This window comes from Mastomys coucha, unplaced genomic scaffold (assembly GCF_008632895.1).
Source record: "Mastomys coucha isolate ucsf_1 unplaced genomic scaffold, UCSF_Mcou_1 pScaffold7, whole genome shotgun sequence".
NCBI classification, from domain to species: domain Eukaryota; kingdom Metazoa; phylum Chordata; class Mammalia; order Rodentia; family Muridae; genus Mastomys; species Mastomys coucha.
In genome coordinates, this window is record NW_022196913.1 from 64,251,839 (window position 1) to 64,273,510 (window position 21,672).

The 21,672-nt window shown below is 44.2% G+C and overlaps 1 protein-coding gene across 8 annotated transcripts in view; it reads right to left on the reverse strand.

Annotated features, from left to right (window-relative positions):
• Window positions 1–2,228: 2,228 nt before the first annotated feature.
• Agtpbp1 (ATP/GTP binding protein 1) overlaps window positions 2,229–21,672 on the reverse strand; it is a 123,026-nt gene continuing 103,582 nt past the window's right edge. For 4 of the 8 annotated variants that reach the window (XM_031359657.1, XM_031359658.1, XM_031359653.1 and 1 more), the window contains 4 exons: window positions 19,609–19,740; window positions 15,738–15,914; window positions 13,271–13,431; window positions 2,229–2,929 (listed from right to left, as the gene is read on the reverse strand). In XM_031359657.1, coding sequence (XP_031215517.1) covers window positions 2,752–2,929; window positions 13,271–13,431; window positions 15,738–15,914; window positions 19,609–19,740 — 648 coding nt within the window. In that variant the 3' untranslated portion in view covers window positions 2,229–2,751. Of the gene's footprint in view, window positions 2,930–6,442; window positions 7,302–13,270; window positions 13,432–15,737; window positions 15,915–19,537; window positions 19,741–21,672 lie in introns of those variants that run through there. The other 4 variants (XM_031359655.1, XM_031359656.1, XM_031359659.1 and 1 more) reach the window with 4 other exon arrangements.

Below are 21,672 nucleotides of genomic sequence, written 5' to 3' on the forward strand. Positions count from 1 at the left end.
GTGTCATTTCCTTTTGAATCACCACCACTTGCATTAGTGCACTTCCTGTATCGTCCACTTTAATGTCATGGTCATCTTAACATGGAGCTTGGAGACTTAGACAGCCACACATGTGGCTGTGGACATGCCACCAGGTCACAGCACACCTATGGCTGTGGACATGCCACCAGGACCACAATTCTGGGTTACTTATTCTCAAGCAGGACTCCAACCAATGTTTCTTTATACTGAATAGATACTTAACAAAGTGGCAGAAGTTCCTCCTGAATTCCAACAAAACTGACAATGCAAAGCCACTCAGAACCATGGTTTTTTTGTCATATACATTGATGAACACATCAATTCAGAAAAGATCATTCAACTTTTAATATTCCTTCCTCTCTGGGCGGAGGCAAAGCAGGCTCTCATTTGTGGTGGAACATGAGGCTAGCTCTCAGGTCAGTGTCTAAGTGACACTCTGGCCTCAGCTGGCCTCTATGCATGTAGTTCCCTCCTCCTACAAAGCATTCGGCCCAAAGTCTCCCTGGTGCCCATCCCAGAGCCCAGGTCACATGATGCTTAGTAAAGTGTGATGTTGAAAGAGCACTTGAGATGACACCATGAGTGTCCTTGTGGACCTGCATCACATCTCCTTGGAATCTGTAGTAATATAGGCTCTCAGGCTCCACGTGGACCACACGGGCAGCAGCGTGTGTGTGTGTGTGCGCGTGTGTGTGTGTGTGCACGCGTACGTGTATGCATGTGTGTGTATGTGTGTGTGTGGAGAGGCCCTCTAGATAGTCATGCTGCATACTGCACTCAAGAGTGACTGGTCAGACCAGATTAGAGGTAGCAAGTTCAAAGCTCTGGAGGTAGGAGAATTCCTGGGTCCACTGTCCAAACCAGGCCTCACCACTGTGGCCGAGGCGCTATGCACAGCAAGCATCTTAAACATTTTTAAACTCCTGAAGAAGGTAAATCCATGGGTCTTAAAAAACATATAGGGCAATTTTCAAGAGTTATGACGAAATATGATATCCCCGATTAGGAAAGTTAGGATATTGAATTATTTTTTATTTTAAACAATTTATGAAAGTAGCTAACTGGTAGGAGATATGCTTCGTCAGCATACAGCAAGTGTTCATAAGGAGATGTGACGAAACTATACCTGCTTTTTATACATCGGTGTCTCGCTTTTTAATTTCTAGTTTGTTAAGAGACAAGAATGTCACATGTGGTACATTCTGAGTATATTCTCTGAAAGTACAGCTATAACAAAACATGTAATTATTTAAAATACAAAAGTAGTTATTTACAGTGATGAGTTAGCGACTGAATAAACACCGATCAGTGTTTCTAGATCATCGTTGTCTTCCCAGAGCTGCACGTCTGGGAGAGCAGGATAGCTCACAGCCACGATCCGGATCACTTTACTTTCTGACACTCAGTAAGGAGCAGATGACTTGGGAGAAAACAACCTTCTTTATGGACAGGGTCCACACAGCCCAGGCTGGCCTTGACTCTGGATCTTCCTCTCTCTGTCTCCTAATTACTGGTGTGTACCACCATGCCTGACCAACACCTCTTTTTACAGTATTCAAAATTTATTTTAAAAAATGGCTCCCAAGACACTAAAGAGAACCTATATTATCTTAAACATTTTTTAAAAAGTATTGATTTGAAAAAATGTATAATTCAAAATCTACTTTAATAATTTGTTTTCCATCTTAAAGAGTTTAGACATAAGCTATTCCTAATTTAGGAATAAGCAAGGAGACAGAGCAGCTAAGCAGAGTGCTGGCTAGTGTGCAGGCTTTGCTTATAACAGCAAAAACGTATCTCTTAAAGCAAGCATCTAGCCCCTGAGTTTGCTTTGTTACCCTTGCCACAGGCTGGCCAAAGTGTCACTGAAAGCAGCAGTTTGAATCGACTGGGGTCACCTAGGGCTCCTGCTAGTACTGCACGCTTTAACATGGCGCCACCCAAGCCCAGGAGCACAGTTAGCCCATGAGGTGCGAAGCAGCCCAGCATGGAAGTGCAATGGTCAGTGCTCACATCCTGACAGCAGTGAGGGCCTCTCAGTGTGTGCACGAGCATGCACAGCTGAGAAAGGGGCAGCTGGAGGAGTTCAGGCACCCCAATCTTAACACTGGGCAGCTAGGCTCTTTATGCTCAAATTTGAGGTTTTTACAAGTTCTACACACTAAAAACCCTGAGCTGGTTAAAAAGATGACAAGATAAATGCAGAATCTGATACAGTTTTTATTTAACTTGATAAATGTAGAATGGGATAGATTCTGGATTAGTTTAGCCACAATACACAGTTCACAAGCCTCTGAAGAGCAGTTATCTCAGTAACTACCCTCCTCCACACAGACACATCTGCAGAAATCCAGCAACAGATATAGTGACTTTCAACACTCTATAATTTAGATTTTGTATTCGGACACACTTTGAATTTATCTACTTGATGCAGGTGCCACAGCAGATAAAAATTCATGCAATGATACTTGGGTTCTCTTTTTGTTTTTAAGTAAATCTATCATTTGATAATTCAATGCTATATAAAGTACATTGAATATCTAAAATAAAACAAATGCCAATTATATCATGAATTAATAATATATTTATTGTCTTGAAACCAAACAGGCCCAAGTTCCTTCTTGTCTTCTTGGAGCCAGCTGTCTAAATGCCTGTCCCTCTCAGACTCCTGCACAATGGAAACCAAGCCATTTCATCTCTTCTTGGCAATTCACAAAGATGGCAAAAGGTTCAAATCAGGTGTGTTCTTGATACCTCAGAGTCAGAGAGGGCTTCTTCTTGGGCAGAAGGCTCATAATCGCCTGTGTTCTCCGCTAATTCAACCTCTAACTCGTCATTGCTTTCAGCACTGTAATCAACTTCTTCAAGGAAGCGAGGTTCATCTTCATCCAAAACGTAAGTGGTGGGGCTGTAGCCAAAGCAGAGAACACACAAGCTTCATGAGAGCAAGGCTGACACACCACCTCATACACTAACCTTGGCCTCAGTAACAGAGCACATGGCTTCCTGAGACCCAAGGCTCCGATACACCACCTCACACACGCCAACGTCAGGAACACAGCCGCTTGGACTAACTTGGAACTTTTGTCCAAGTGGACAAGATGAGAGGGTTCTAACGGCTGCGAGCTGCCTGCTTCAGCAGTAGGGGCTGAGATGGTGCTCTTTAGTGACCCCGCAAGCGTGCACCATTAGCAGGAGGGAAATGGATTCTCTCAACGGTTATTTGAAGGATGGCATCAGCATGCACACTGAGAAGATTCATTTTAAAGTTCTATTTTTTTTTTTAAGATTTATTTATTATTATATCTAAGTACACTGTAGCTGTCTTCAGACATCCCAGAAGAGGGAATCAGATCTCATTATGGGTGGTTGTGAGCCACTATGTGGTTGCTGGGATTTGAACTCATGACCTTTGGAAGAGCAGTCAGTACTCTTAACCGCTGAGCCATCTCGCCAACCCTTAAAGTTCTATTTTAATCCCTGTAAATTAAGCAACGGGTAATTTCAGTGGACTGTGTGAGAAGCTATGGTACCCAACACAGCAGAGGAATGGTTAGAACCATTTGAGTCTACAGAGTGATCAGCTGCTGTGAGATGGTCAGGGTCCACAGCGTCCGTGGATCAGATTGAAAGTGAGGCAGGGTGAGTAGCCTATACCCACCTTGGAGACTGTTTCCCCCTGGGATAGCGGGTGAGCGCTTGTGTGAGGCTCCAAGTGTCTGTAAGCATTCCTCCACACGGTGTGTGAGGTGAGAATGCTCCTCCATTCCTGCTCTCCATGGGTGGGAACTGACACAGTCACACCAAGCAAACATTGCAGGAGCAAGTCACACATTCTGAAGCTGTGAGCAAACCAACCTGAGTTTCATATGTATGCTGGCTTATAGGCCACTTCTAAAATAAGATTTCTCAGAGATGAAGCAACTAATAGCTATAAAATCAGACAAAAGAGAAAAAAATCTGCTCAAATAAGGAGAAATGCAGGTCAATCAGCTCTGGAGATGAAACCCACAGCTGAGCACCAATCCCAGGCAATGCTGGAGCAGGGAACAGCGGCTCCTAGGTTACAATTCTGAGAGGAGAAGGTAAAACTCGTCTGAAAAGCACTTTATTCCTCCAATGAGCTTTATCCTTGTGGGGAGTGGGACTGCGAGCCATTTTCCTCTAACACAATTGATTTTCTCTTAGAAGTTCAGAGCGTATACTTCATTCTGTGGTCCAGATTAAGATACTGCCAGGCTTAGAAAATGAATAGACCTAACATAGAAGGACAAATCCCAATTTTTACCATGAAATTTAAATATTTAGTTATTAATCTGATAGCTAGGTCTTAATGGGCAGAAAGATTGTTAAAAAAATTGTTTGTTTTAGAAATGACTATTACTATCTTTTTTTCTTTTGAAATGTAATAAAAGTCATTCCCCAACTTCAGTGTTTACTCAGAGTCTCCTGAAAGTCCCAAGTGACTCCTAAGAGGCTGCAACACAAAGAGAGGAAAGCAGACAGCCTGTGGCACCAGCCTCTTTAGTTCTTGGTGCAGACTGTGAGGACAAGAGAGATGCTTGGCAGTGCTAGCAGACAGGGCTAGAGGGCAGAGGACAGGAGCCCCAGGGAGGTGAGGACAGAGGCTCATGGATGGTAGCCAGTGCTCAGGAAGAGCTAAAGCAGCAGGTGTCTACTGTAAGGAAAGAGGCTGGATCCAGGCTGTGTGAAGGAGCCTCGGGTCAGAATAAGGATTTGTGTGTGAAGGCAGACTCCAAAGTTCATCAACTGGAACTTCAGAAAAGGTTTGAAGGCCAGCCTTCTTAAAGTTGTACCCCAATGAGACAGAACTAGAGGGGTGCTTGAGTGAGGCCATGTAGCCTATAGGACAGCAAGGACTTGGGAACCTTAGGTGCAAAGGGCAAGCTGTGAAGAAGCACAGCGAGAGACAGGCAGGGCTGCAGCAGAAGCCATCTCAGTCCTGGCAAGTCATGTCACACCTCCATTTGGTGCAAACAAGGCTGGTGTATTCACCAGAAACTGCTCAGTGTCGCCTGCTCTGTAAGAGAATGGAAAGAGTAGGGAATGAGGCCACAGCGCTCAGGCTGCACCCGTAGCCCTCGGTGCTTCTTCAGATCCTCTCCTGGGCTCAGCCTCCTGAGATCCTGCCTTCTCATACTGGGGCAGCCCACCATTGCTAGCAGTGGGACTTAGCAGGACTGAGTATGCCTATGAACAAGGCTTAAGAAAATGGAGGGAGGGAGGGAGGGAGGGAGGGAGGGAGGGAGGGAGGGAGGGCAGGCATGTGACTCTCCATTCTGCACATTTTAATGTGCACTCTCATCTCTTCCAAATGCAAACACATAGCCTGACTTCCCAAGATCCTCTTGTATACACATGGACTTGCCAGAGACATCACATGGCTAACTTACACGTACCACAAATACTGCATGTTGAGAATTCATGGTTCTCCCCACTAAATCTCTTCTTCTTCTGTATTCTCAAATCCATCCACTCAGAAAGTCACCCAACTAAAACTTCTCCAGAAGAAAGGCAGCCAGTCTTCAGACTATGTCAACCCTACTTGTTCCATGACAAGCTCTGACCAAACCTGTTTTCTCCACACAAGGTATACTTCTCACTTTCTCCTCCCAGTGGCTCATGTTTCTTTCAAAAGTACAGCTTGGCCTCATCCTCAGCTCTTCCAGGTGACCTGGCATGTGTTTCCACTCTGCACGCTTCCTCTGCGCCCCGCACAAACATCCCATCTGACTCCACGCCTGTTTTCTCAATACCAAAGGTCAAGAACTGTGACCTGTCTAGCTAAATTCCTCTGTGGCCCCAAAAGGCCCAGCCACGCTTCTCAGCTACCTCAGTAAATGTTTGCCAGATTCCAAATGAATGCAAGAATGTGATGCTAGTATCCCATCTCTAGTATCCCTTCCCTCTCAGTCACCAACAGGCACCTTACTGAAACACCTTGACTCCTCTCTTTCTGACAGACTCGTCGGTCCAGGATTTCTCTCTGGACAAGCATTTACTGGTGGGCACTTTTGCTCCGCACCCCACTTGCTACTTCCTGCCTGAGAATAGTCCTCAGAGCCTAGCTGAGGCGTGTGCTGAGACTACCTCCTACTTCCGTTCTCAACAGTCACGAGAAGAGATGCCACCTCCATGAGGGCCCGGACTCCTCTCCTCAGAGGCCCCACTATACTGCCTGTCTCTGGTCATGTGGCAGGGAGCAGAGCCTGCTGTGGTGTTGTCTGTCTACCTGCCATGGTGTCCTAATTCTTCTGCTCCATATCCTCAACACTCCACCTCAGTTCCCACTGAGCCTATGCCTTTCAGCAGAATGCAAGGAGGCTAACAGGATCATGAGTGGTCTATCACTCCATCCATCCCATTATTTCCCTTTACTGGGAAGGTTTTTGGGTACAAGGCCAATCACAGCAATTCATTTTCTTTTGTTGAGTTTTAGTATGTGCTCTCTGTACTCTATAACTTAGGAAGAGCCATCACATATATCACCTCACATACTCAAAACCACCTTTCCTCTCATAGGAATACATGTGTGTCATTCTATGTGTGTCATTCTGAAATCGCTATTGTATACAGATTTACAAGCACATGCAAACACATGCACACACAGAAGAAGAGGTAGTCTAAGCTACTATTCAATACAGCTAACCAAAGAATATCTATTTGGAAAAAGAGAAAGGAATTGCTAATGTGTGACTGGCAGCAAGAAGTGTGAAGCAATGGCAGCAAGCTGGTCTCGAGCCAGTCCTCCAGGAGAGCGCCGATGGCCAGCGTCATCACCGTCATCACGGAGGCACCACACTGCAAGCAGACCATCTAAGTGTCACTTGTGCACTCAGAGGGCAGGCGTCAGCTGCAATGGAGACTGTGGGGTTTAGAGACCTTCGGTCAGAACCATCAGACCATGACCTTGGGCAGTTCTGAGCTACAATTGTACAATACGATCTAGCTCCGATTAGTCTCAGCAAATCACTCCACTTCTGTGATAATCAAACATAACAGAAACTCCAATGGCAGACAAACAGGGCACCCCAAAAACCTCTGAGTAGTGGGCTGAGAGGGAGGTGCACACAGCAGAGCTCATACTCATGGCTTATCGCAGTGAAAGGATACAAAGCAAACTCAGCAAGGGAAAGTGCGGGGCAAAGTCCAGTGGGAGGCAGGGCAAGGCAGGCAGCTGCCAGGGGCAGGTGTCATCAGAGCGCCAGCAAGTTCAAAGGACTGCAGGGGAAAGCTGGAGTTCAGAGCTGCCACGTTTCCTGAAAAAGGGAGTTGCAGAGAGGTGACCTCAGCATTCAGCAGTGTTCCCAGACACATTTGACAAACTGTTAAGTGACACAGTGCAAGGGGCTAAAAAGCCACACAGCAGCACCCCACACAAGGAAGCCACAAAAATGCTTTGGCAGTTTCATGGTGCCAAAGAGAAGAGGGGGATCCGGAGGTGTCCACAGTGACCCCTGGGGAGGACTGCTACTCCGAAAGTCTGGAGGGCTAACCCAGGAGTCAGCAAAAAAAAAAAATCCATATATTTTGTAATGTTACCTCAAGCCAGCTCGTAGCTCCAAGCAGGTTGGAGCACCTACTCCTTGAAGTCAAGGACAACGGACCCTCTGATCTTTATACCAAACACCTGGCCGGCATTTGTGTAAACACTGCCGGGCATGCCAAGAAACACAACTAGAGAAAAACCCAAGAGAAAAGAGCTCTAGTGTGTTAGTTACCACATGGGAACTCTAACATAACTGTGACCCCAAGTAGATGACAAGATGGAGAATCTCAACATCTGCTTTCTATCAAAAAAAAAAAAAAAAAAGGCACATTAAATCTAGACTCAAACCTTACAACGGACATGAGAGCTCAAGGGTAGGTCTAACACTCGCGTAGGTCGGAGCTTAGAGGAGATGGAAGCAGAGATAAGTAGGCAGTTTCAGGCTTCAACAGAGAGAGAAAGAAAGACCAGAAACACAAATTAAGCATCCTGCAAGCTAACCCTGCACAAGAGCAGAGCACAACAGAATCGATGTACAAAAGCCAAATGGTTGTACATTTTCCAAGTCAATGAGAGACTCAAAGTACAGATTTATGAGGGCTGCAAACCTCATAAGGGAGAAATAAGGAACACCAACCCTCGACCTCACAGCAAAACTGCTAAGACCCTCTACCAAGACAACCCAAGAATACACACACGTGACCTCCACAGGCAAAAGCTAACCCTGGCCCATGACTTCTCAACAAAAGGAGCAAAAGGAACATATGTAGTAACTGAAATAATGTGCTTACAGCAGACATACACAGGCACATAAACATATATATACACAAACAGATACACACAGATATGCACACACACACACACACACACATAGACACACACACAGGCACATAAACATATATACACACAAACAGATACACACAGATATGCACACACACACACACAGACACACACACAGGCACATAAACATATACACACAAACAGATACACACAGATATGCACACACACACACACACAGGCACACACACAGGCACATAAACATATATACACACAAACAGATACACACAGATATGCACACACACACACACACACAGACACACACACAGGCACATAAACATATATACACACAAACAGATACACACAGATATGCACACACACAGACACACACACAGACACATACACAGAGACACACACAGCCATATACATACCCAGGCACACACAAGACACATACAGGCACAGGTACAGACACACAGACAGGCACCCACAGGCACCAGCATGGTGCGCGCACACACACACGCACGCACACACACCAAAAGAGTAGGTCGTCCAATTTAACAAAGCACTATATGATCCTAACATGGGACTCAGAAGCAGATGAGCCCAGCTGGTACACACTGGAAGGCAGCATTCAGAAGGGGAAGCAGATGACAGCCATCAGTTTGAGTCCAGCCTGTGCTAGAGAAAGAAACCTTCTCTCAATAGAACGCAAGGAGCAGGGGTGGTGGGGGGACCAATGAAGAGGTAAAGAGTAAGTCTTAAAGAGTAATGGATGACTAAAGCAGTTATAAGCATAACATGGCTGGAAGGATGAGTAGTTCCATTAAAATATATCACAATAGTTTAAAAGTGGGAAGCTCATAAAATGAGTGTGCCCTATGGTCTCAGCACTCAAAGTCAATGAGGAAGCAGACACAGCAATTATACTATGTGCTAATAAACCAGGAGTCCATTATGCACTGATAAACCTCTAGGGTTATGAAAGAATAACAAAAGAAAATAGAACAAGTTTATACAGAGACAAAAGTAGAATAACAAAAGAAAAGAGAACAAGTTTATGCAGAGACAAAAGTGGAATAATAAAAGATCATCTCCGAGATGAGATGAGGTGGTGACAAACAGGAAATAGCGCACAACACCAGGTGTGAGACACAAAAACTAAAACTCCCCAATGCTATCATTAACTCACTAAATGGAACAGAACACATGTACCATTGTATGAACACAACAGACCAGGTTATAAACCACACAGTTATATCTGCAAACAGATTTATATCCTAAGTAGAACCCCAAAGACCTGAGACTCAGGAGCAGCCAGGGTATGTGTGCGCTGCAGTTGGAGGGCCATTCAAAGGAGAAGGAAAGCTTCCATTAAGAGCCTTAGCCAGGCATTTCATGGCCACTGAAATGGCACAACTCAAAAACCTACAATACAACCTCAAAATAAAGCGCTGAGCAGCTCCGGATTGAGCACTGTTTATTGTCAGCTGCGTTAGAACAACTCCACGCTCTGAGCTCTGGGCTCTAGATCCCTTTAAAGTGTCAGCAATCCTTACACTTCAAAACCCTGTTACCACTTCCTCTTCCTCAAAGCCATGGTTACCAGAATGGAAAACACTTTTTCTTTAGTACTTTTTGTCCTTTTTCTTTCAGCACCAAGATCCACTGAACCCAAATTAGTGTATTTATCATGGCTAGTTTTGTTTCTTTATCAATCCTCACCTACTGTGGTGGTTTGAATATGCTTGGCCCATGGGAAGTACTAACATTAGGAGCTGTAGCCTCATAGGAGGTATGGCCGAGGGGGTGTGGCCTTGCTGGAGGAGGTGTGGCCTCGCTGGGGGAGGTGTGGCCTTATTGGAGGGGGTGTGGCCTTGCTGGAGGAGGTGTGTCACTGTAGGGTGGGTTTTAGAGGCCTCCTACGCTCAGGCTCCACCCAGTGTAGAATGAGACCCTTCTCCTAGATGCCAGCAGAAAGGAACCTTCTTGCTGTCTTGGGATCAAGATGTAAAACTCCTCTAGACATGCCTGCCCGCACACGCCATGCTTCCCACCATGGCCATAATGAACTGAACCTCCGAACTGTAAGCCAGCCCCAATTACATGTTTGCCTTTATAAGAGTTGCTTTGTTCATGGTGTCTCTTCATAGCAAGAGAAACCCTAACTAAGACACCAACCCCTAAAACTACCTAGCCTGAAACTTAACAATATGTCTAAATGACACTAGGCCATTTTAATTGCCTCAAAATGTGCATCCAACCTGTGTGCATACATATACATAATACATATCTGCACACAGGTTTATACACTTGTATGCCATATGTCTTCCTCAACTATACTGACTGAGCTAGGCTGGATGGCCACACAGCTTCCAGTATTCTCTCTCTCTTGCCCACGTTAGGGTTACAGGCACATGCTAGCAAGCCTGGCTCTGGGTGAGCACTGGGAACCTGAGCTCAGGCCTGGGGCTTGTGGAGGAAGCACTTTACCAACTAAGGAACTATCCAGCCTGAGGCTTTAAAAGCTGCTTTAATGGATCTTCCACATGCTTTATAACTAGTGTATTACCTCACAAATGTAGCTGATTCTTGCAACACCTAGGAGCGTCCTTAAGTAACCCTCTCCATGTTCTCTGCCCTTACCACAGGGCGACCACAGCACTGTCTTCCAGGACTTGCAACTGGCACTAAATCTAAGGGCTCATCAACAGAACAGGATGAACAGGGGACCGCAATACGGCCAGGCACTGACATCACAAGAATTCTTTCCCCAGGAGGTTTTAGAACCTAAGGAGGAAAAGGCAGGCAGAGAGAGGGAACTCAAATAAGCTGTAGATTAGATTCAAGGTGATTCTGACGGCATTTGAATTGTGTCTGTGTATGCACCTATGTAAACACCTGAATCCAGAGTTTTGCCTAAGAGAACTTAAGAACAGTGATGGCAAAGAAGTGATAAGTAGAACTAGGACTAGACATTGATACAGATGCTACTTTAAACCACAAATCACTAGCTCAGCCTAAAAACTGGCCAATTCCAACTTCAGGAAAAACTACCCACAAAGATGGGCCTGAGGTCCTGCTGCTCCAGAGTGGGGGTGGGGGAGGCTGAAGAAGAGTGTGCATGCACATAAGCATGCAAAAGTGTGAGAGGAGGGACACCATAATTCTGAGCTCAATTAAACTTTAAATTACATGTCCAACACACACATATTTTAAAAATGAATAAGTTAGAAGTTTGATGAAAAAGAGGACATAGGCATAGCAGTCCCAATGAAAAACTTAATTACTAACAGAGGAAAACTACATTTGCAATGGGAAACTTTAGCAAACATTTTAACAGGCAACCAGCGGGAAGGCTCTGAACCACAGGAGTCAGAAAGCGCCACAGCTCGCCCAATGCCGCTCAGCATCCCTGGCGCTCTTGCCTAACAAGAATGATCCAAGTTCACTCAGAGACAGAGGCAAACTCAGACTGAGGACCTGCAAACCACAGAACCATTAGGATATTGAAAGTCAAGGGAAAGAAATCAAAAGTTTGGGCAAAGCTGAGACAGAGAGAAGAATGATGGTCTGTTATTTAATAGTTTAAACCCAGGTAAAAATCCACTGCAAATTTACCCCATCTCAACTGCAGACTGCTGGGTACTTCTACAGACACAGCAGTAAGAATCAGATATGCCCAGCATCTTCTTCAAGAAAGTCTGAGACCGAGTGAGCTCCCATGATACCAAATGAAGCAAATACTTACAAAAGAAAACAGAATGAAATGTAATTTTAAATGTTAACTGTGGTATGACAGCACTCAGAAGTACACTTCTTCTGAACAGACACTTCAAAATATTTACTTCTTCCTTTTGAGACACTGAGCCTGCTGGAGGGAAAGGCTAGTAGCCAACACGTGTAGATCACTAACGTGTAGATCAATAACCAAGGCCGTTCCTCTGCACAGTCTGAGCTGAGCATCCTCCTTTCATGGACCACGGTAACAGAGTGAGTTCAAGTCCATGTCTGACCTTCACAGAAAGCTGACCACCCTCCACACTCATCAGCACTGAGCAGGTGCGGAGGTCGGTGCAGAGGTCAGAGCAGGGCTCAGGAGCAGTGTCTCGGCCTCCATGTGAGCACAGCTCCAGGAGTTGCATACAGGCCGTTCAGGCTTGCTGACAGCCGCTTTCCCCACTGGCCACCCCGCATGCCCAAGAGCATCACCGTGACCTCCACATTTGCCTTCACTGTGGTTTGGCTGCCAGTGAGCAAGCACCACATCTGCAGAGAGCCCAGAATCTGTCTCACAGCAGGAAACCAGCCAAGATGCTCCACATCACACCACACTGACACAACAACAAACTGGCACCCAACAACACAAGTCATCAAGGGCCTAGAACACAGGATTATTCTGTCACACATACACTCCACAAGATAGAATGCCAAGTCTGACAGTACGACTAAGGATTGTAACATTGTATTGTTTAAACATACACATGGTTCAAATGTCATGCACAATGTACTTTAAAAGAAAGTACTATTTAAGACACACTTGAAGGAATAAATTGTCAAACATGCTAAATTCAACTGTTTCCAATATATAATCAGGTTACTGGAAAGCCATCTGATGTATGTTGACTGCAGCAAAATAAAATCTCTTTTGAAATAAAAAAACATGATTCCAAGCCTTCTTAATTTAGATCTGTTTCTCCACTGCTAGTTTTCTTTGGTTTAAAGTGAATTATTACAGTTACTAAAAGTAAGGTTCCAAGCAGAAGGTTCTCTCCCTCCAATGCTACTTGAACATCAGCCATTACAAGTAGAAACAAGTATTAGACAGGTAGCCCTAAGCACAGTAACTGTAAATGTGCTCTCAGCTCTCAGGAGCGCTGTACTTGCCTCTAACTATTTGCATGAGGTCTTACTAGCAGAAAGCACCTAGGGAAAAAAGAAAGAAAGAAAAGAAGAGTGTCCCACCTAGTTACTTTACAGCTTGATTCAATTAAGTCATTTTCAAAGTCAAGCAGGTTGGAGGGCAGATTATATTCCAATGGAGAAGTCAGTCGTTTCAAACGCAATAAACCAACACAAAATTTTGCTCCCATCTCTTCCAATTCTCGAGTCCCAATCTGTAAACCCTAGAAATAAAGTAAAACACAGACTCTCAGAACCTTTGCTGCATGTCCTCAATGCAGCTTATTAGAGTCATAGCCAAGGAAATGATAGCGACATTTACAAAAGTGAGACACAGCTATGGCGGTAGGGACACCACACTGGGAAGGTCCTGGCGACATGAGTGACTCTGGATGATAAGGAGGCTGGCCGGCCTAAAGGAAAGTAACTCACTGCTGTTCTCTGATGGTGTCTGTTTCTAGACACGGGGTCTTGCCATGTTCCCTAACTGGCCTTCCTCATACACACATGCTGTGCGCTACAATACCTGGCTCTCAAAGAACATCTGAGAGCATACTCAGCTCTGGCTTCTGATGAAAATCCTCTCCTGAGTGTGCAATAAAACACCTATTCCTACTCACCATGACGTAGTCACTTTCTACTGACAACCTGAAGGTTGTGAGCGTGTAATCCTTTGACTAAATTCCTCTTGCTCGTGTGTGAAAAGGCACCCAGCAGTCTTCCTAGCACTCCTTGTGAGCCGCTGCTTTGATGTCAGTGCTGATGCACAAGCGAGCAAGCGTTAGAGTCAGAACTCTGCATCTCTGAACATTACCTCAGACACTCATGCACAGTATCCCAGTGAGGAAAGAGACGAAAGTGACCAGAAGAGAATGACCTCAGCCTGTGTCCATAGCAACTCTGTCCCCTTAAACTGCTTCTCAAATGTGAATCATAAGGTCATTAGACATTAAATGTCACCATAAAACCACAAATATTGATTGTGAACTACATGGGTTATCATTTATTTTCCAGATGCAAATATGAACCTCTAACACAACTGAAGGCCTTACATCATCAAAGCTGTAGGTGTGAATGACAGCAGAGCCTAGCAAGGGTGGACTCCAAGATGACTCTTGAGGAACCAGCTGAAAGGATTCCACTGCATCTGGAACTAGGCCCAGATAGCATGGCAGGCACTTTATCCAGTAAACCACCTATCTTCCTGGCCCACACAGCAAACATTTAAAAACCCTAGCTTAGGAAGAAACATTTCTCTCCACAGAGTTTTAAATCAGTGAGAATTTTATTAACTAAAACATAAAAAAGAAATAGATACTTACTTGGTGTCCATTTTGTCTTTAAAAGTTTATATGTTTATATATTACAAACAAAGGGGTCTGCTGGGATGGCTCAGTAAATACAGGCACTTGCCACCACGCCTGACCACTTGAGTTCATTTCCTGGGACCTACTTGGTGGGAGAAGAAAACTGACCCACATACTGTCCTCTAGCCTCCAAGTGTGTGTGTGTACAACCTGACAACCTGAAGAGATAAATGACCACGTGCACAGCACACTCAGAAACAGACACACATATACATACACACACACACACACACACACACACACAGACACACAATCTTAAAAACTGGTTTTATGTATCAAAACATGTTTTAGTTTTTTAATTTGCCTTTTTCAATGGCCAAATGGTACATTTGTGTGTGCTTCAGTGAGATCTTGTTAAGGGAATACAGTGAATAGAAACAGAGCACAGGTTCTCGGCCTGCGGATCACCACCCCTCAAATGACCCTTTCACAGGGGTCACCTAAGACCATCAGAAAACATAGATACATTACAACTCATAACACTAGCAAAATTATAAAGTAGCAACAAAATAATTTATAGTTGGCAATCACTCCAATATGAGGAACTGTACTAAAGGGTGGCAGCATTAGGAAGGTTGAGAACCACTGTAACAGAGGAAGATGGCCCACAACTTTTTCTGGCATCCATACAAATATAGGCATGCACCCTTCTCTCCCACCCAAAACCTCACTGATAATACTGTAGCACTAGATCCCATTACTGTATGTTACACGTCTAGCTCAGTAAGAAAAATGCACATTTAACTACTACTTGAAAGTCAGGAGAGCATATCCGAGAGAAAATATCACGTTATCTCTACAGCTAAACTGGAGGGGCTGGAGAGATGGCTCTGTGCCTCCTAGTGCTCAGTGCTCCTGCAGGGGACAGTGTTCAGTTCCCTGCACTCGCATGGCACAACGGGCAACTGAGGGGAACTGCAGCTCCAGAGACTCCTTGGTCATTGCACTCAAGAGCACACACCCACAAACATGGTAAGTTTGAAAACAGATAAACACTCCAATGTTTTACCTTGTATCTACCCTGATTGCAGCCACATAAACAAACAGCTAAGTACCCCCAATGCTTACCTTGTATCTACCCTGATTAACACCCCCAGTGCTTACCTTGTATCTACCCTGGTCACAGCCATACAGAGAAACAGCTAAGCACCCCCAGTGCTTACCTTGTATCTACCCTGGTCGCAGCCACATAGAGTACTCTCCATGGTATAGCTCCTCTGAACTCCAATTTCCCGCCACACAACAACCCGAGCTGTGGATTCTTTAGATTTTTCAACCACAAAGCTACAACTGCTCATGCAAAATGCCGGAGCTATGTGGCTCAGTATCTTAGGCAAAGTCTGTAAAAATAAAATAGTAACCTAGAGGTTATTAATTCAAACACTGCTTTATTTTTAAGTAGCTGTGCCTCTCCCACTTGCTCCAGCATTTTACTAATTTAGACTTCACTGCCCAGACTCATACTGGTTACTGTCTTTTAAGTGAAGCTCCAAAGGACCCAAATTTTCTGTTGGCTCCTGTGGGAACACACATGCACAAATACAAACTCACACACAAACACACACATGCAGAGTCACACATAGCAAATAACAAACAAGCACATAAAATATGAAGAAAAGCATGCTTCAAATTTAAAAACAAATTAGCCCAGGAAAGACTAAGCTGATTTAACATGAAATGTCAATGGCCTCTAGATTGCCAGACAGAAGACAGACAGAGAGCTAGAACAACCAATAAGATCATAACCAAAGCAGGAACAATGTTTTTCTAACTTAAAATTATTCTCAAATAATGTAAAATGTAAACATATGAGCAAGCCCTGAAAAACAGTCACACATAGACAAAAAAAAGTCTATGTCTAGAGAATCAATCCCACAGATGCCAATGTGGCCCATATGTGGCCTATATTTTTGAAGTGACCCAGACAGGGACAGTAATGCAGGAAACCCACTGTGCAGAAAGGGTTCAGGAGCAGAAGCAAAGCATTACTACTCCTGGACAGGACAGACGACCATCAGTGACCTAGCGGTGCTCTTCATCAATTGAATTAAACATGGATGCGGTTCAGGAGTCCAGCACCTGTTTATCAAGCAGGAGGCCCTGAGTTCTAACCCAAGCCATGAAAAAGAGGAAAAAACCAACAAATATCAGTTTTAAATAGTTCAAAACAGAAAAAAAAATAGAAAATCTGTTTGTTATGAATATAATGAGTTCTTATTTTTAAAACAGTAACAATTGATGAACAGTACAAGAGCCAGAAATATGAACAAGAGTATTTCCAAAGGATAGTGTAATAAGCAAACATGGAAACACACTTCACGCCAGGCGGTGGTGGTGCATGCCTTTAATCCCAGCACTTGGGAGGCAGAGGCAGGTGGATTTTTGAGTTCAAGGCCAGCCTGGTCTACAGAGTAAGTTCCAGGACAGCCAGGGCTACACAGAGAAACCCTGTCTCAAAAAAAAAAGAGGGGGGGGAACATATTTCACTTCTGTTACTACATGAATTAACATGACCAGGCTCTGTTTCCTCAGGAGAGATGCTGCAGTACAGAGGGTATGCTCAGAGGGAGAGAGGTGCTGTAGAACAGACAGAGGGTATGCACACAGAGATGCAGCAGTAAAGACAGAAGGTTTACACACAGGGATGCAGCAGAACAGAGGGTGTACATAGACCGCTGCACCGCTCACAGCATTTTGAGCATCAACTGGCTTCATCTATATTGTGGGAGGTTGGCAACACTACTCAAATGACCACCTGTAAGAGACTGCTCAGCAAATACAGGTGAGTGTTCTGATACAGTAAAACTAAACTGCACAGAGTGTTGTTTAACTGATTAAAAATAATGGAGATAAATTTAAATATGATGACCTGAAAAGATAGTCAACAAACATGAAGCTGCTGTGCAGTTAGAGGAGGAGAGAGAAATGGCACCATAGTTAAGAGTGCTTCCTGCCATTGCAAAGCCTGCATTTGGTCCCAGCACCTACACGGGGCTTAGCAATAGGCTGTGAGCTGTCTCCCAGCACCTACATGGGGGCTTAGCAATAGGCTGTGAGCTGTCTCTCCAGCCCCTGGAAGACAGTCTCAGGACTTTTTATTCTGAAAAGGAAGGCAGCATAAGGAAATGAAACCAAGAGAAGCAGCCTCTAACACCAGTGAAGGAGAGCTGCAGAATATATAGTGTCCGATGGATCAGCATGCAGCGAGCAGTCATGGCCTTTATATGGCTCAGAGTTAGGTTAGAGTAGGCCACATGAAGTAAACATGTCCATGGAACTCAGGGTTTTCCAGAGACCCAGTAGCTTCTTCTAGCATCCAATGGCACTTCAGACACACATAAACTCTCACAGGTACACACACACACACACACACACACACACACACACACACACACACATAAATAAAATTATTATAATTCTGAAGTTAAACAGAAGAAATACAATGCGAATATGAAATCTGCTTTCAGCTTAAGTGACTAAAAAGTCTCATAATACCAAAATATTTTCACAATAAAGGGACATTACAATAAGGGGACATTATAGTAAAGGGACGGTGTATTGGCATTTGAGACTACCATATCGAATGGCCCTAGCCACTCTCTTCTGTTTCATTTTCCAGCCTATGCAGCCTCTTGCTAGTCACTTTCAAACACTGTTTCCCTAGATCTAAATTAAGTATTCCCTATTTCACCTCTACCACTGAGTCCCTCATACACAGTTTACTTCATGTAGCCTGCTCTAACCTAACTCTGAGCCATGACTGCTCGCTGTATGCTGATCCATCAGACACCATGAATTCTGCAGCTCTCCTTCACTGGTGTTAGAGGCTGCTTCTCTTGGATTCATTCCCTTATGCTGCCCTCCTTTTCAGAATACAAAATCCTGAGGCTCATCTTCCAGGGACTGGAGAGACAGCTCAACAGTTAAGAGCACGTCCTATGCTTTCAGAGGACCTTAGTTTACTTCCCAGAACCCATATAGCAGCTCCCAGCTGTCTGTAACTCCAGGGTCAGGGTTTCTGATGCCCTCCTTCTAGACCTCTGCAGGCACTGCACACAAACGGTGCACATACATACCTGCAGGTAAAACACCCATACATAAATCTTTCAAAAATGTTTTTTAAAAAATTATAGCCCAGTAACCTCCTGGGCAGGTTATTTATGAAATAGATATTGGATACTTTCAGTGTCTAACACCATCTTACTTCACATTCACATTTGCTGAGAGCTAAGAATGAATGTGCATTTTGGAACTCTTTGTAGAAGGATCATAAAACTCACAGCAATTTCTCCTGAGAGAATTAGTAACTTCCTACAGGCAATCAATGATCTACTTGGAGGCACCAGACATGTGAGAGAAAAATTCTTAATCCCAACTGCAATTAGATTCAGAAGTATTAGGGCTAAAACTAATAAAATATTCCACCTATATAAAGAAATTTTATTAAGAAAATAAGACACAACCAAATAGACAAACAACGGTCATGGATACAAAGCACTCTTTGTATCCCCTTAAGCATTCTCAAACTTAATTTACATTCAACACTTCTCTGATTCAAATCTCAACAGTAATCTACAAATGAATATTCTAAAATTCACAAGGGAAAGAGACAGACAGAACAGACAAACAAAAAATCCACAGGCGACACAAAAACCTACCCAGCAAAAACTTTTTAAGGAATAAGAAAAAAGTTGTCGGAATTCACCATGATTAAAGTGATGTGGCCCAGAGAGAAAGAAAGTCAACTGGCTGCAGGGACTGAAATCCCACCTCCACCCCAGCACACATGAGCAAAGAATATGCACACACAACTGGTATCCGTGGGCAAAAGAAAGTTACATGCCTATCCCAAATACAAAAACATATCCAGACACAGAGCAAAGATTAATATGAAAGCAAACCTTGAAGCAACAGCTCTGAAACAGAAATGGCAAGATGTAAATACCACGTCTGATCAACTCACATGTACTAATGTTTCGTATGGCTTACATGCACTTCAAATTCAAATGCTCGTGAGCTATGTGCAGTAATTACCCTGTATCCCATGTCTTCCACAACATCACAGGAAGCATTGTTGTCATGGGTATGCCACACTGTCTCTTTGATGCTGCAGCCATACATGAATACATTCTTTTTTCGAGAATGGCCATGGTAATCACAATAAACCTTAAAGAGATCATATATTTTAACAATTAAAGCCTTGGAGCGACACATAGTACATCCCAAAAGACACATTCTGTTGGTGTCCAGTATGTTCTCATAAAATGTTTTGCAAGCTGAGTGATGCTAACCCCATTCTGAGTTCTACATTTGTAGTTTCATTCTATGCCCAAAATAATTTTTCCCATAAGCACTTATGGGTTTTTGCATTCAAGGTTGTAAAAGAATGTTTTGTTGTGATTTTTTTTTACTTTAGTAACTTTAGAATAAATTAAAACAAACCTCTGTTGCCAAAATAAAATTCTGAATCTTCACATTCATATATTACCAAATGATAAATGCAGATAATATCAAGCCAATCAAGCTGTCTCTTTTGATCATTTCATTTAAAAGACCCATCAATTTAATAAGAAATAAAACCCCATTTGGGGAAGGATGTCTAATTAGGTCAGGGATAGGCTGGCAAGCTCATAAGGAAGGAGAGAGCGAAGCGCACTCAGTACCCAGAAGCACATCAACAGTTGAGAATAAGCTGGCATTTGCTAGCTCTGAGCCCCAGGCCCGCAGGTGCAGCCATGGGTTGTTGTTCTGTGATAGAGAGCTGGGGAAGCTCCAGGGGCGTACTTCTTGTCTATAGCAGCAGCCCTTGGTAGCGTGGTTAGTGGTCAGAAAGTCCTCAAAGTTTGAAAGCATGGATCCCAGTGCTATGACTGCTGTACACACTCCTGAGGCATTTACAAGACACTCCTGAGCTAAACCAGCCACCACATACCCCCTGTAGCCCCCCCCCAAAAAAATAGGATTTGGAAGCCTCAGGAGGGGGAGAGCCTTCCCTCCCACGGGAATGCAAAGCTAAAGGTGGCCAGAGAGGAACTTCAACAGGAAGGAACACTCCCACGGGTGACTGACAGGAATGTGAAGTTCGACTCCTGCTTCTACTCATGGACCTGGCAGTCTCCAGTTCTTAGGAACTCAGGCAAAAGTAGTCAACTACAGATCTTCTTATTCTTGTGATCTTCCGTTTGTCTTCTTGCAAGCCTTGCCCTTCTATGTACACAGGAGCAGCACGCACACACTGATCTGTATGTACACAGGAGCAGCACGCACACACTGAACTGTATGTACACAGGAGCAGCACGCACACACTGATCTGTATGTACACAGGAGCACGCACACACTGAACTGTATGTACACAGGAGCACACACACACTGAACTGTATATACACAGGAGCAGCACGCACACACTGAACTGTATGTACACAGGAGCAGCATGCACACACACACTGAACTGTACGTACACAGGAGCAGCACACACACACTTAACTGTATGTACACAGGAGCACGCACACACTGAACTATATGTACACAGGAGCAGCATGCACACACTGAACTGTATGTACACAGGAGCATACACACACTTAACTGTATGTACACAGGAGCACGCACACACTGAACTATATGTACACAGGAGCAGCACGCACACACACTGAACTGTATGTACACAGGAGCAGCACGCACACATTGAACTGTATGTACACAGGAGCACGCACACACTTAACTGTATGTACACAGGAGCAGCACGCACACACTTAACTGTATGTACACAGGAGCACGCACACACTGAACTGTATGTACACAGGAGCAGCACACGCACACACTGAACTGTATGTACACAGGAGCACGCACACATTGAACTGTATGTACACAGGAGCACACACACACTGAACTGTATGTACACAGGAGCAGCACGCACACACTGAACTGTATGTACACAGGAGCAGCACACACACACACTTAACTGTATGTACACAGGAGCAGCATGCACACACACTGAACTGTACGTACTGAACTGTATATACACAGGAGCACGCACACACTGAACTGTATGTACACAGGAGCAGCACGCACACACACTGAACTGTATGTACACAGGAGCAG